Source organism: Lissotriton vulgaris, chromosome 3_1, assembly GCF_964263255.1.
Source record: "Lissotriton vulgaris chromosome 3_1, aLisVul1.2, whole genome shotgun sequence".
NCBI classification, from domain to species: Eukaryota; Metazoa; Chordata; class Amphibia; order Caudata; family Salamandridae; genus Lissotriton; species Lissotriton vulgaris.
In genome coordinates this window covers 2,081,407,620-2,081,423,687 of record NC_141689.1, presented here as the reverse complement: position 1 = coordinate 2,081,423,687, position 16,068 = coordinate 2,081,407,620, and the positions used below count along the sequence as shown (strand labels likewise).

General features: G+C 47.1%; 1 protein-coding gene across 1 annotated transcript in view; it reads right to left on the bottom strand.

The window, feature by feature from the left end:
• The window catches only part of PPAT (phosphoribosyl pyrophosphate amidotransferase), a 335,241-nt gene that overhangs the window by 32,400 nt on the left and 286,773 nt on the right, over nucleotides 1-16,068 (bottom strand). The window contains exons 8-9 of the mRNA XM_086962610.1: nucleotides 12,893-13,020; nucleotides 12,524-12,745 (exon numbers count right to left, since the gene is read on the bottom strand). Of these exons, the coding sequence (XP_086818736.1) occupies nucleotides 12,524-12,745; nucleotides 12,893-13,020 (350 nt within the window). The remainder of the gene's footprint in view (nucleotides 1-12,523; nucleotides 12,746-12,892; nucleotides 13,021-16,068) is intronic.

Below are 16,068 nucleotides of genomic sequence, written 5' to 3'. Positions count from 1 at the left end.
AGGTGGCGCCTCACCTTTGACTTTGATCCGAGATTCACCTTGGATATGACAGTAAGAAGCCTTTCAAAGCACCGCCTGGCTGACTGGCATCAGTGCTTCTTCCTTTTTTACATGTTTTGTTGGATTTTGTGTGTGTTTATTTGGGTCCTACCCAGCGCACACATCTCCACAAAATGACAGCAAGGGTGATCTAGAAAATTCTGAATGACCATTTCCACCACTTCCCACAAGAAGTGGGAATAATGACCAAGATGCCTCGTCACCTCAATCCTCTTTCACTCCCTATCTGGAGGATCCAGAGGAATAAGTCTGAATTCTGCTTGGAGAATGAGAAGCCGGCACAAGACTCCCGGGGTAGGGATGAGTCGTCAAGAATTTTGGGTCCCCAGGAGATGGGCAATGGCGCAGACAACTTGACGGCCAACTGCGAGAGCAGAGATTGGTTTGTCCCATACGACCAAGATTGGGATTGATTAACTCCTACTTGATGGGAAGGCAGGCTGTAAAAGATATGGGAGGAGTTTGGCTTTGTTATCTTTTACAGGTAATTGCAGCCCAAGATCTACGTAGGGTAACAATCTACAAGAGAAGGAGGTAACTGCCTAAAGTGAAGCCTGAAGGACAGGGATCTAGATTCACCAACCGTGAGGGATCAATTCACTGATGTTCTGCAGAGTCAGGTAGTCAACAAAATCTGCCCAAATGGGAGGGAGAAATGGCCAGGCACACTGCCATCGCCATCACCCCCACGGAGATGAGCGATGCTAGGCATTTGAATGGAGTCTGGACCCAACCAAACAGCTGCCCAAGTCTGCCAAAACTATTCACTACTAGGCAAAAGTGTGTAAGGAGACTGTATCACCTGCCAGACTTAACGTCTGGATTGGACTAGAATGGCGTTAGTTTTTGGAAAGTTTGCTACAACCTGGAATAGATCCCAAGGCACTGCTAATGACAGAGGATGGAACTGGCGCAACTAGCAAGTCCTTTGGCGAAGATAAAAGATCAGCTGTGACTGAAAAGCTGACAGAGGTCTGGAGTGGGGTTGACCAAACATAAAGGTGCTCATGAGGGTCCCCTGCGCTTCTTGGGACACCAGAGGAAGCCAGAATGAAGTGGAAAAGAGCTAGTATCACCTTGGGGAAGCCTCCGACCTGTGTTGTGGCAGCTCCATGAGCTGGGAACTCCTTAAGTAGAGCAGCAGCCTCCAGGTCCAAAGGCGAAGCTTGAGCCGGACTACAAACCAATGGGATCGCAACTAAGTCAGACATCGAGACCAGGGAGGGGGAAGAAAGCTGCTGACTGGAGGACCTACGTCTTGAGTAGGAGTGACACTGAAAGGTCAAAGTAACCTTCCTGTGATTTTCTTGTGCTTATTATTTGAAGAATTCACCTTTCCTTTACAGGCCTCCTGCTTTAAGCACTTACTGTTTGACAGCGGGCCAAAACAGGTGTTGGCAAAAGACTTGGATCTGGAACAGTGCTGCTTCAATGAAGAGCTTCAGTTTTCATTCCTTGATGACCTTGGCATCCATGTTGCCACACATCTCACATGACTTGGAGTCAAATTTGGTTTCCAGCAACCAGAGATATGAGGGTGTTGAATCGAAATCTGTCTGCTGCAGGAATGGTGCCTCTTAAATCCTGATATTTTTTGAGGAGACATCCTTGTCAACACTGCTGGAAAACAATTCTGTGTGGAAGAAGTTCTGAGGAGAGCAATTCTGGATCTATGTCAAAAGGTGTGGAAAGGGCTCTGAAAAAGGAAAGTGATGTCAGTGAGCCATGGAGGAGCCTTACATTGCTCTGTAACATGATATCTCTAGTTTTTCTCCGAAACGGTTAGCGCAAGAGAGTGATTTCAAGTTTCTAAATCCAGTCTGACAATGGGAGGATATTCAAGAAAGGAATCAGCACAAAGAAGTATCCTCAGGCTGACCCCTCCAGAGCAGTGTTTGGGGGCAAAAAGGTAATTGGAGATTCACTCACCAAGCAAATTTGATTAAAAATGGGGTCAAAATGGTGCCGTTTTCAGTCGAATTTCTTCAGAAACTGCAAAAAATGCATGGACTGTAGAGGTAGTTCAAATGACCTCAGCATAAAGTTTCTCTCCACATCCTATACTTTTCCAGGATGTATGCTTGCTTCACTTATTTTACTGTCTTCTATTTTTCATTTTCTGCCTTCCAAATCGATTTTCAGTCTCTTGTTTTGAATGCAAATCTACTTAACCTCAGTGGTTCCTCAAGTTATACAGATTTTACAAGCTCATACACTAGTGCTATCATTCATATTACACATCTCAGAGGTGCATGTAGGAGGCATATTTGTGAGATTAAAACAATCCTACAGCATCAGGACTCTGACAGCAGATATGTTATGTGCATTTGTAGAACATATTCCCACACTTTGCAGTGATAATATTAATACAATAAAAAGCTTAATAAAGAGTCCTTTGGCACCAAGGAAATAACGTCAGCAAATACAGTCCCTTAATTTAGTAGGAAACATCACTAAACTGCCAGCATTATAAGGCTATGTTAAAACAATAGTTTTGTCACCTATCAGCAGATTGAGAAAACATACAATTTTTCACTGTGGGCAAATGAACTCAATTCTTTCAATTAAAAACGTATTTTTGTAAGAAAGTTTACTTTTTGAGCCCTAAATACTAGCTTGTCATTTTCATCAAGTACTCAGAAGTCAAAGTCCCACATGGACAGAACCGGACTCGCATAATCATGTATCACTATCAAATGCTAGGGATGGCTATTGTATACAAGTGGTAGTCACCCAATGTTAGGGACATGCATCTTATCCCACAATGCCCACCTGTAGAGATGAATGGCCACCTTATGTCAGGGTAGCATAATGCACGAAGTAGGATTCTCATGATGCACCACCCTCATTCTCTTGGTATTGCCTACTATGCTACCACAGGTGGTGGGACTACATCCAGGAGAGTTGCACAGAGCTGCCCATGCAGATCAATGGCATTTCCCACCTGATCTTCCCTCACAGGAGGACTCTGGGTGATGGCTGCGTGGAGTGCTGGAAGGTCCATAGTGACTGGGCAATGTGTTGCAGGCCTGCCACTCTTAGTCATTTGTAGGTATGAGGAGAAAGAGAAAGAGGAGATCATGGGTCCAGTTCTTGAAAGCTACTATACATTAATAAATGTGGGCACATGCTGCATCCAGGACAGCACACAAAGTAATATGTACACGTGCTAGTGGAGTAGAGCACTACTTTATAACATAGCTTAACAGTTTGTATTGTATGCACACTGCCTGGACGGAAAAACCCCGCTTGATCTGACAACTAATCCTGGCATCAGCACCCCGGTTAGCAGCTTCCAGTCAACATTCAGGAGTGAGATAGGTCTATAAGACCACATTGGTGCGAGTCTCTCCCAGGTTTAGTAATAACCGTAATGGATTATTCAGCCATCGATGGTGGCAGAGTGTCCGGGCCCTCAATTGAGTTAAAAACTTTGGTTAGGATTGGAGACAATTCTTTACAGGAAGTTTCATAAAAGGTCGCCGGAAAGCCATACGGCCCTGGGGACCGGTGTGATTTTAATCGGGATATCGCTGATATAACTTTTATTCCTATGGGTGCGTCAAATGTCTCAGTTTGCTGTTTCGATTGAGTCTAAGTGTTAGCACCAACCAAATAGTGTTCAATATCAGAGGCCGGGCAGTCCTGGGAGGCTATAGAGAACTGTGCAGTTCAGTCTAAACTTCTCTGCCATTTGTTTATCCCCTGTCAGAAAAGTGCCGTCCTCCTTTCTTAGTGCTGTAATTGCATGTGATTGGCGGAGGCCCTTAAGTTTATTTGCTAGTAACCTACCACACTTGTTGTCCCCAACGTAAAAGGAATGCTTAAGGAGTAGCAGGGCATATTCTGCATGATCCAATTCAAGTCCTGCTAGCTGTTTTCGGGCTTCTTCTAACTGTCTCCAAACTCTAGGCAACCCCGTATAGTGGTGAACCCACTCAAACTATCTTACTTGCCATAGGAGGTGTACACATCTTTCCCGTCATATCTTATTATCTCCTGCTGAAATGCTAATAAACTCCCCCCCCCCCCCCCCCCCCCGTATGACAGGTTTCAATGCTTTCCAGATTATAGCTGGTTTCCCCTCCGAGTTATAATTAATCTGCATGTAAGTTTCAATAGCCCTTCTGATCTGCTCCACAACTTCTTTCCTGCTAACCAAATTCTCCCTCATTCTCCAGAAACAGGGTCCACCTCCAACCCCAAGGAGAGATATCACCATGAGAATTGCAGAGCGATTGGACTGAGACAGTGATTCTATCTCCATGCAGATAGTGCCACTCAGATCCCCAGCAAATAGTCCAGTCTAGCATGAGAGTAAAAGGTGCAATCTCTCGTACTCGGATGTTTGACCCTCCATAAGTCGTACAACCCTCAACTCTTGTAACCATTGGGCCCCTTCGGGTGATATTGTCCCTGTCCGGCGTGTCTGTGCTGAGCGATCCCAGTCACTGTGCATTACTAAATTAAAATCTCCCGCAAGGATCACCCCCTGTTCTTTTGTGGCCATAATATCTGCTATAGCATCCTGTAGACATTTTTCCTGCCCTTAATTTGTAGTGTAGATCGAGCCCACCATCACCATCTGCGCAGCCACCTTTACCGGATATCCCAGCAGACGGCCTTTTATCTCTGCTATCTTCACTCCCACTTTCCCTGAGAAGGAACGTGCCAAATGTATAGCTAGCCCGGCAACTTCACAAGGAAAAGAAGAAAAAAAACTTGAGGGAAGGCCCTAGACCTCAACCTGTGCAAATCCCTGGGGAGTAAATGTGTTTCTTGGAGAAGGCAAATATCTGCCTGAGACTTCTCTAAGTAGGAAACAATGGCCCTTCTCTTCACTGGGTTTTTTAGCTCCTTTACATTAAAAGTCAACACTTTCAGCCCTTCCATCATAAAAGGGCCATGAGAAGCATGAGGTTTTGTGTCTCCCCCCACCTCCAGGCTCCAATCACCTCCCCTGCCCATTCCCCAACCAAAGTCCCAATGTCTTCACACGTATGGTTATCAATATCAAAAAGCAAATATAGCACCCGGAAACATTCCCTCCAAAAGAACAAAAAACAATAAGTGTACCTGAAGTGTAGGACCCCAGTCCAGTGGATAAGTGTTGTCGGGAGACATAACTATCCCCCTAACTATCACCCTCAGACCTCGCCCCCTACTCCCCCTGAACCACCCGGACACCTCATCAACCTTTTGACCTCAGGTAGGACTCTGTGATCTCTAATCTTCTGAGAGGTTTTCCAACAGGGCTCTTCTCTTAGATGCAATGGACTACGAGTGCGGCCTGGAGACTCCGGCCTAGGAACGACTCTTCTCCACCTCAAGTATCCCTCCACTTGCTCGTTATGCTTTCCTGCACAAGTGTTCTCTTCTTGATGCGTGTCAATCTGCAACAATGTACATGCTTCTGTCAGGGAACGTAGATGATGCAATTGATGCTGCCAATGAAGCATTAGCCAAAATGCATGACCCCATGTGTAAGGGCTCTTTTGCTCTCAAAAAGGCAGTTACCGGTTTGAACTCCCTCCGCTTGACAAGTGTGGACGCGGCCAAGTCTTGAAAGAGCTGAACGTGGTTGCCCCTAAATGTTACTTGGGGGGGTTGCTCTGGCTTCTCCCAGAATTCTTTCCTTGAGGGGGAAACTATGGACACATGTCAAGATATCTACTGGCTGTGGTTGCTTTGGACCACCTCTACCCACTCTATGCGTCCTGTTAAGATGGAACTTGTTTGCTGAAACATCTCCTAGTATCTGGGCAAACACGTCAAGGACGTATGTCTTTACATCTCCCTTATCCGCATCATGAGGCATGATGTATTCAGAAAGAGGCTGGTACTTCCATGTAAATTAATGAAGATGAAATGATAACCCCATCAGGAGCAGCTGTCCTGCTGCTCAGCCCTCCCCCAACTGACACTCACAAACCACTAACATTCCATTCATCCAACATTCCACATCACATGCATTGTAGCTGAGCAGCAGGAAGATATAAGATACAACAAGGCACTCCTTTAATCTGTATGTTGTTCCGTCTCGAGCGCTTCTTGAGATCCTCTGTGTGTGCATGTAGGTCGAGGAGTTGATCATTGAGACAAATCAGTCCCTGCTGCAGTTGTGCGATATCTTCGGCCTGTGTTGACCCCTGAGTCTCAAGAGTATCCACCCAAGCCCCAATTTCTTCCACATCTTTTCTGGTGGCTTGCATCTCGCCCGAGAGGTCTTTTTTAAGCTGTTGTATATATATACCTCAAGGAGGAGAAGAACAATAGTTACTTACCTGTAAACAGGTGGTTCTCCAGTATTGGTGTCTTTCATAGATTCACATGCCTGAATCATTCCCCGTCGTCGGAGTGGGAGTCCCACGGTATATAAAAAAGTAATAAAATGCCATAATACATATAGCAAATATCAGAAATACCCAACCAGGAAGTAAAGTAGCACCAGCTACAGTAGACAAAACCTTCACAATCGTGACTATCCTAGTCATTATGTCTTAGTCCAAACTGCAGCCAATCAGGCGACAGCACCCACCAGAATGTTCTCCCCAGAGGCTCAGGCTCTCAGATTTTCTCGCACAGGAGTGAAACCCCATAATGCCTGAATGAGTCTCTGGGGGGAGGCGGGCGGGTTGCATTTGAATCTATGAAAGACACCAATACTGGAGAACCACCTGTTTACAGGTAAGTAACTATTGTTCTTCTCCAGTATTAGGGGTGTCTTTCATAGATTCACATGCCTGAATCAGAATAGTAAGCAGAACTCCTAGCATAACGCTCGTAGACGTCAGAATCAAATATATATATATATATATATATATATATATATATATATATATACAGTGTACATGTATAATAGTAATCATCAACATCTGGAATAACGTCTAAAGAGCATAGAGGAGGAGGTGGAAACAGAGGCTCACCTTATTTTAAAAGATTGCGCAGCACTGCTCTTCCAACCGAAGCATCTGCGTCGTCTGCTGAATCTAGACAGTAGTGTCTAGTAAAGGTGTGCCTGCTAGACCACGTAGCAGCTCTGCAGATCTGTCGAAGAGGCACACCAGCAAAAAGGGCAGTGGAAGAGCTAACCGCCCTTGTAGAATGTGCTCTTGGCAAGGCCTGTAAGGGTCTACCGGCCTGCTGATGACAAAGTCCAATAGTAGAGGAGACCCATCTAGCAATAGTGTGCTTCGAAACTGCACAGCCCTGGCGCTGTCGTCCATAAGCCACAAACAGTTGATCTGTCTTGCGGATGGCCGAAGTTCTTGATAAGTAAAACTTAAGACATCTTCTAATGTCTAACGAATGTAGTGCTCTTTCAGCTGGAGACTGTGGGGATGGAAAGAATGTTTTTAGGACAACCGGCTCATTCAGATGAAAATCCAAAGGCACTTTAGGCATGTACGTTTGATTAGTCCGCAGCACTACTGAGTCCGTGGTGAATTGGATGAAAGGCGCTTTAGATGTAAATGCCTGAATATCGCTAACCCTTCTAGCAGATGTTAAGGCCAGTAACAAAGATACTTTCCATGTCAGAAATTTCAGGTCCACCTTAAGGATCGGCTCGAAAGGGTGACGCATGAGCTGAGTTAGTATGACATTCAGATGCCATGCAGGAGGAGGTTTCCGGACAGGCGGAAACATATGAAACAATCCCTTGAAAAATTATTGTATGATCCGTACAGAAAACAAAGAATTTGATTCATCTTGATGAAATCTAGAAATGGCAGCTAGGAAGACTTTAAGAGTAGAATGTGCCAAACCCAATCTGGCCAAATGCAAAAAGAAAGGAAGGATTTGCTCCGGTTTTGCATGAATGGGATGTAGACCATTAGAATGGCACCATGCACAGAAACGTTTCCACTTAAGTTTGTAGGTTTTGATCGTGGATGGAGCTCTTGCCTTCGCCAGCACCTCCTGGCAATCTTGTGGAATGTTTAGGTGTGCAAATTCCATGTGCTGAGGAGCCAAGCTGACAATTTCAGCGAGTTCGGGTCCGGATGGTACACTCTGCCCTGCTGGGTGGAGAAAAGATTCGGAATGCGTGGAAGTTGGATAGGGTTGCATTCCGAGACAAGGAGTAGATCGGTGAACCAGTATTGCCTGGGCCATCGTGGAGCAATCAGTATCAACCGGCATGGCTGCTTCTTCATCTTCCTGATGACTTTCGGGATCAGAGGTATCTGTGGAAAAGCGTATGCGAATATTTGATTCCAATTCAGCGAAAGGGCATCCCCGCACGAGTCCTTGTGGGGAACCCAGCTTGCAAAGTATGGGCATTTCCGGTTCTGGTGTGTCGCAAACAAGTCCAGATCCGGACGCCCCCATATCTGAAAGATGCGGTTTAGAGATGGTAGATGTAGTTCCCACTCGTGAGTGCAGCCCCTGGACCTGCTGAGAGAGTCTGCTAACACATTTGCGATTCCCGGAACATGGACCGCTGACAGATGGATATTGTGAGTCAGGGCCCAACTCCAGATCTCTTGTGCTTGTTGCGACAACCGGGCTGATCTTGTGCCGCCCTGCTTGTTCAGATAATGCATGCAGGTAGTGTTGTCTGTCCGAATTAAAACTGTGGCACCTTCTAGAGTCACTTGAAAGGACTTCAGGGCTAGAAATATGGTGTGCAACTCTAGCCTGTTTATGTGCCATCTCATTTGGATCTGGTTCCATTTCCCGCTGACCGTCATGCCTTGGAGGTGTGGACCCCAGCCTGTCATTGAAGCGTCGGTCGTTACTATGAACCTGGGCACTTCCGTGAGGAAAGAGCATCCCACTTGTATGTTGGATCGGTGGGTCCACCATTGTATCGCTTGTCGCATTCGAGGCGTAATTTGGATGATATCCTCGAAGGATCCCGATACCTGAATCCACTGGCGACTGAGCTCTTCTTGCAAGGGCCTCATCCGAAGACGACAGTTGGGAGTGAGAAGAATGCAGGAAGAAATCATCGTGATGAAGGACTTGAAAATGCGCACTGAAACACACTTTTTTAATAACAGTGCCGCAGCCAATCGTTGAATCTTTTCCCGTCTTTCCCTTGTGATGAATACTTGGGCGAGCTTGGTGTCCAGTGTCGCTCCCAAGAAAGTCTTTCTTGTTGCTGGCGTGAGGTGTGACTTTTCGAAGTTTACTGAGAAACCCAGGCTTTGCATCAGTGACAGAGTTGTTTGAATGTGATCTTGCGCCATGTCGAAAGAACTGGCCTTGATAAGGCAATCGTCCAGATATGGATATATCTGTATCGATTGCAACCGAAGATGGGCAGCCACCGGGGCCAGTATCTTCGTAAACACTCTGGGGGCTGAACGCAGTCCAAATGGAAGAACTTTGAACTGGAAGTCCCTGCCAGCCACTCTGGACCTCAGAAAGTTCCGATGCCTGGGAAAAATCAGTACGTGGAAGTATGCATCCTGAAGGTCGAGTGTTGCCATAAACTCTCCCACCGAAAGAAATTGGAGGATTTCTTGAAGTGTTAGCATCCAGAATGTCAGCTTTTTTAGGAATTTGTTTACGGCACGCAGGTTGAGGATGGGACGCCATTCTCCCGACTTCTTGCGAATAAGGAAAAAGAGTAGAAGCCTTTTCCTTTCTGATGAGGTACCCTTTCTATTGCTCCCTTCCGAATCATGGTGTTGATCTGGGTGAACAGCTCTTTAAGGTGCGCTGGAGGCGGTCCTTTTGGGGGGCAATTTGGGGGAGTTTTTACGAATTCCAAAATGTGACCTCTGGCTACCACATCCAGAACCCATTTGTCTGTGGTAATTTTGGACCAATTTAAGTAATTTTGGGATATTTTTCCTCCAATTTGGTTCGGGTTGGCAGAAAGTGGTGGCAGGATGCGTACCTCATTTCTTATTGTCTCTTCCTCGATAATTAGATTTTCCTCGAGGTTGAGAGAAATTTCCTTTCCTCTGAACATGAACCAGTGTAGGCGATGAAGCTGAAGACATGACAAGAGTAGGCTTTGGAGAGGAGAAAGTCATAGTGCAGGTGGTAGACGTGGCCACATGAGAGGAAACACAGTCCTTTTTTGACGTTGAAATTGTCAATGGTGGCAACTGAGGAGGCGCAGATTTAGAAGATTTCTTGGGAACTGTAGATTTCCCAGACTTCTTAGAGGGCGTACTATCCCCCTTAGTAGGTGGGAGAGTCTTACTCGAAGTACTAGGCCCAGGAGCATCCTGAGAGGATTGAGCCTTCTTAGCCACCTTCGCCCTTGGAGATGAAACTTCTGTTTCAGCCTTCCTCTTAGTAGAAAGAAATGAAGAGCCAGAGGCAATGCTTCCTACCTCAGACAAAGGGTCCTCCTTGTCCTTGAGTCTGTTAAGCCACAACAGCAGTCGTCCTTCTCTATCCCTGATGGTCTTAGGGGGGGGAAGGTCCGGCAGATCTTGCGCTCTTTTGCCTTATGGTCCGGATAAAGGCAATATAAACATTTTTTGTGGGGATCTTCCTTGAAAAGTCTTTGCTTCCCACAAGAATCACAGTCCCTGAACAGGGATTTTGAAGAAGACATCTGTGAAACTTGAAGAAACTAACTGTGTAGAAGAAAAAACTGAGCAGAGCTCAGGGAGACTCCCTTCACACGACGTGCGGTAGAAAATCTGAGAGCCTGAGCCTCTGGGGAGAACATTCTGGTGGGTGCTGTCGCCTGATTGGCTGCAGTTTGGACTAAGACATAATGACTAGGATAGTCACGATTGTGAAGGTTTTTTCTACTGTAGCTGGTGCTACTTTACTTCCTGGTTGGGTATTTCTGATATTTGCTATTTGTATTATGGCATTTTATTACTTTTTTATATACCGTGGGACTCCCACTCCGACGACGGGGAATAATTCAGGCATGTGAACCTATGAAACACACCCCTAATACTGGAGAACAGTGATTCCAAATAGGGTTGTGTTAACGGGGCTTACATATCTTCCCCTGATGGTGAGGGTGCTCTACTTGCTGTATTTGGGGTGTCCCCTTCTTGTGAAGCAGTTTGCTTCGAGAACATCTCCTTGAGCGTGCCCCAGTTTTTGGTGCGGCCCGTTGTCATCTGGGCAGCTTCCTCCTTCTTCCTGGGACTGGTGCCCATCACTACTCCTATACACTGTTGCAAAGCAATAGGTGGCTTCCTAGATAGAATGCGGCTGAACTCTGACAATACTGACTATGTCCCTGCTATGCAACTGCCCAATCTAGGCTTCTTGTGACATCCCAGGCCTCCCCGGTTACCTACTGTGGCCTGTAGGAATTGGTGTGTGTTGACGTTTCTCAGCTTCAATGTCCAAATGCCCCACTGCCTTCAATTCTTTAGTGCCCCATTCAATAATCTTCAGCTCTGGCAAATGCCCCTGTGTTCTCTCCTCAACTCCGTCTCCACTAATGCGACCTTCACACTCTCTACAGGCTTCTGTCGGCTGTATTCCGACAGCTTTAGTTAAGCTTTATGATACGACTGAGTTGGGCCATCTGGGCCACTTCAGTCTGGAGCATATGTAAAACTCGCTGTCCTTTCAGCTCCAAGCATTGGATGCTGTCACTCGCACCCTGAACTTCAGCGCCACCTCTTTCCTGGTCTTCTGGGACTATCAAGCACCCGCGCTTATTATGTCCGTGTGGCAGTTACATGTATTCTCCGTGCTTCGACTGAGGGCCCCTCCCACCTTTAGCTGCTTTTATAGCAGGAGTTCTGAAAACAATAAGAACAATAATACCAGTAAATCAGAAAGCTGTACATTACCAAAAAACTCATTTTGATCAGATCCTAGTAGGTTGATAGCTACCTTTGAAATTCGTAGCTAGTCCCTGACAGAAGCCTCCTTACTGTATCAATCCACGTATCCCCTCAGCTTCTTTCACTTGCAACTATATGCAAGGCTCCCAGAGTTCTAAAAAAAGAATCAGTGTCCAACTAACTCACTAAGTGTACCTGAACCGGGAGACATGCTGTAGAATCATTCATTTTTTTGTGCAGAAGGCTGTATAAGTACATGGATATGGTTCTTATCTCTGCTGCTACAATTTCCTGAAGTAAACGTATCCATGAAAAAGTCCTTTCCATGTGATCATCATGCACATTTTGTTACCAACTTATGGTAATTAGTCTGTGAAAACATTTTCAGTTTCAAAGTAGTGGCCTCATTGGTCTGCGTAATTTACAGAGTTACCTAATGGGGTAAGGCTGTTGCCTTTGAATGGACCCTTTCACTCAAATCCCGTCAATAGCGACCGAGGAGTGATCTTTCCCATTGGCTAGTATTGCGTAAATATAGGTTTGTATCCTGAATTATTCTACCAGTACTTTGGCAGCCATTGAATTTATTTTGTATTATTCTTAGATGAGATTATGCAGCAAAGAATCAAAAAATGTACCCAGTGTAGAGTGCAGTAAAACAGACTTTTTGAACTGGACTTTACAATAAATCTGGATTTTTTCACACTTTACAATTTGCTGTCGAGTGTGCTCACCTCTTTTGCACCAGAGTCCCGCAGCAGCTTTATAATAGGAGAGATTGTATTCCCTCGCACAATGGAATCATCCACAAGGACGACCCTTTTGCCAGCAAAGTTATCCGATAAGACTCCAAATTTTTTGGCGACTCCCAGCTGCCGTAATCTCATATTTGGCTGGATAAAGGTTCTCCCAACATAGCGATTTTTACAGAGGACTTCCACATACTGCAACCCACACTGCAGACGAGGGGAACAAAGTTAGAACATTAAATATACAGTCTGGTGGCAATTTAATATAGGCACAAGAAAAATGTATGCTTCAGAAATATTTCCAATGATCTTATCAACACAATATTGGAATAACTGATTAAAATGCATGACTACCTTCTCTGCGTAACCCAGTGCTGCTGGTGTTGCAGACTCAGGCACAGTGCTGACTATGTCTGCTTCCACTGGTGCTTCAATTGCCAACTGCTGCCCACATCTCCGTCTTACTGAATACACCATCTGGCCTTAAAGTTAAGAGAGACTGATCACTAAAACAAAAATATACAATTTATCAATAACAATGAAAGGTCAAATTAGTAGGCCCATACTTTGAGAATATAAATAGCACAATCTTCCAAATTTCATAGCAATGTTTTTACAAAATGTAGGAAAGTGGATTATTAATTTGAGTGAACATCCATCTCGAAAGATAAGGGCACCACCTGCTAGATGTCACAAAAAATAAATGATACATCTGAGCCTACTCCCTAGTAATGTGACATGAAGTAGCCAGGTTTTTTTAATCAAAGGCAAGGTGTATAGTATTTAAGCTGTGCATACAAAGTAGAAAAAGTCACAGAAAACGTAATAAAAGTCTACAGCCAATTTAAAAATGAAAAGAAAAATGTAGTAAGAAAAAAAAAATCAAATAAAGGGAACTGGAGATATGATTTTTTTTAATGATTAAATGAAAACAGCAGCATAAAGCGCAAAGTACCAATGGTAGTTTATAAAAGTGGCAGACTTGGGGCGTGGTTTGGACGCCGATGGCGGTGGTCGCCTGAGTGCTCGGCTCCGAGACCGAGCCCGCATTCATCCTGAATTCCGAGGGTCTTAAGCACCACAAACCCCTCAAACGGAAGAGCATGGTGGGGCCGACTTGGCGGGGCGTCTGAAGAACCCCGAAAACCAACTGGTCTTGAAGAAAATCGAAGTTGCGAAGTGAGCGGAGCGGAGCTCAAGATGGCGCCCGCTCCGGCTCTATAGGCCTGGAGGGAGCCTCGGACCGGGAGAGACCGCCGGTCCATCCGACTGCCCGGGGGGTTACAGACACCGAAGGCCCTTCCGGACGATCGCTGATCACTCTGTCGGTGTTGCGAAGGCCCTCGATGCCGGAGGGCGTGGCTGGAGGCGCTGATTTGCCCGAGACGGAGCGGACTTACCCAGTCTAGATCCTGAAACTAACAACGGGAGTGCTCGACGCCATTGAGTCCTGACCCCCTTGGGTCCTGAGGAACATTGCAAGCAGCTGTACAGCACTCGGATGGTCTGCCGGAGGTTCGACGAGATCAGTGGCTGACGACCGAGGCCTAACCAGAGTCCGGCGGGGCCACGTTGCCTCGCGGCGATCGCTCCTTCTTCCCCCCCCTCTGCTTGCTCCCGGAGACGGGGTTGCGGCTCACCACTGGACGGCCGACTGGTGGGGGAACTCCGCGCTACTACGCTGGATGTGGTTACCGGCCTGTGACACCAGGGCCCTACACCCGACGCCTGAAGACACTTAACTGAAACCCCTTCCTGGCGGGACGTCCGTCGAGTTCCCCACGGCAAAACGCGGCCGTCATGGGGAAGCCAAAGGGAGCTAAAGGTGGCACTCAAACCGTCTCGGACACGGAGGCTCCTGACAAAGACGACCGGCAGGACCCGGAGAGATCCGGGGACCCTCATCTACAGCAACAATTTGATAGGATCCTGGAGGCGATCGCAGACATACGAATGGCCTTACAACAAGACATTGCTCAAGTCGCAACGAGTTTGGGCCTACTCAGGGCGGACCATGGTAAACTCTCGGATAGGTCAAAGAAGTGGAGAGCTCGATGAGAATCTTGGAACCCGCGCAAAAAACCCTTGCCGCCACCATATAAGATGCCCTAACCCGGATCGGGGAGTTGGAGAGACGCGCGGAGGACGCAGAAGGGCGTAACAGGAGGAATAACATCCGTGTGGTGGGCCTACCGGAGAAGATTGAAAATAGCGACATGGTGGCCGATCTAGAGAATTGGCTCCGAACTGTGGTGGCGCCTGAGGGGCTCTCCTCCTTTTACACTCTGGAGCGGGCGCATAGGTACCGGCCAGGCCTCTGCAACAGGGCCGATCCCCGCGCCCGGTGGTGGCGCGATTACTACATTTCCGGGACAGAGATCTCCTCCTCAATGCCGCCAGGCACAACGGCCCGTACCAGGTGGAGAACAGTCAAGTGAACATTTTCACAGACTACACCTACGAAACCCAACGTAAGCGGGCCTCATTCCTGGCGGTCAAACGAGAGTTGCGGAGTGAGGGCATTCAGTACTCCCTACTGTTTCCAGCGAAACTACGCATCATCCTGGAAGACACGACTAAATTCTTCGAAAATCCAGAGGATGTATGCAATTGGCTCGAACTATACAGAGCTGGTAAAGATGGCTTTGGTTCCTCCTTCCAAACGACATCGGAAGTTGGGCGACAGCGGTGATCCAAGAGACTGCGGAACCGCCGTGGCAGACCCTTGACGGTTGAGACCGCGGCCGAGCGGCGAGGAGTGTTGGAGATGGTATCCAACTTATCCAGCTCCCAACGCGGGCCCATCACGGAAGACTCGGAACACGGCGGAGGTGGGGGCCAATCGGACACGGAGGACTCCGAGACTGACAGTGTGACCTTACCTGGGATTACTCCTGACTCGTCAGAAGGCCTACTAGATGGGCAGGGATGAACTCGGGTGAGATGATTCCATTTGGGTGAGGGAGCGTGGCAGAGGGTGGAGGGACCCTGGAGAGAGCTGCTGGACCGTGGATTACCGGGTGGGTTGGGGTAGCTTTTTCTTCCCGATCTTTATGATCTGGAGCTCGGTCATGTCTCGGCAGCACTGAGACACGGTGACCCCCTATCGGCGCTCGGCCCCCACTCAGCCCTTCAGGCACACCTGCGGTGGCTACCGTAGGGTTAGTTGGGAAGGGGGGGGATTTCTGAGGGTACGGTTTGGATGGGAACTAGATGGTACTATTTGGGACCTGTTCTGGGGAGGGTGGAGGGGAGTTTGCGGCAGGGGGAAGTTGTTGTTGGGGGAGGGGGGGGGGGGAGACCGCCATTGGTGTGAAGCTAACTGTAAAACTGTCTATAGCTGAGCGTTGCTGGAGGAAACTAGATGAGACACTGTGGGACAATGGCTGATGTCACTAATTTGAAATGTATCACTTGGAATGTGTGAGGCCTTCACACTACGTCCAGACGGCATAGGATCCATGCTTACATAGTTCGCAGAGGGGTTCAGATTGCGCTGCTACAGGAGACACACCTCACTAAAGCAGAAG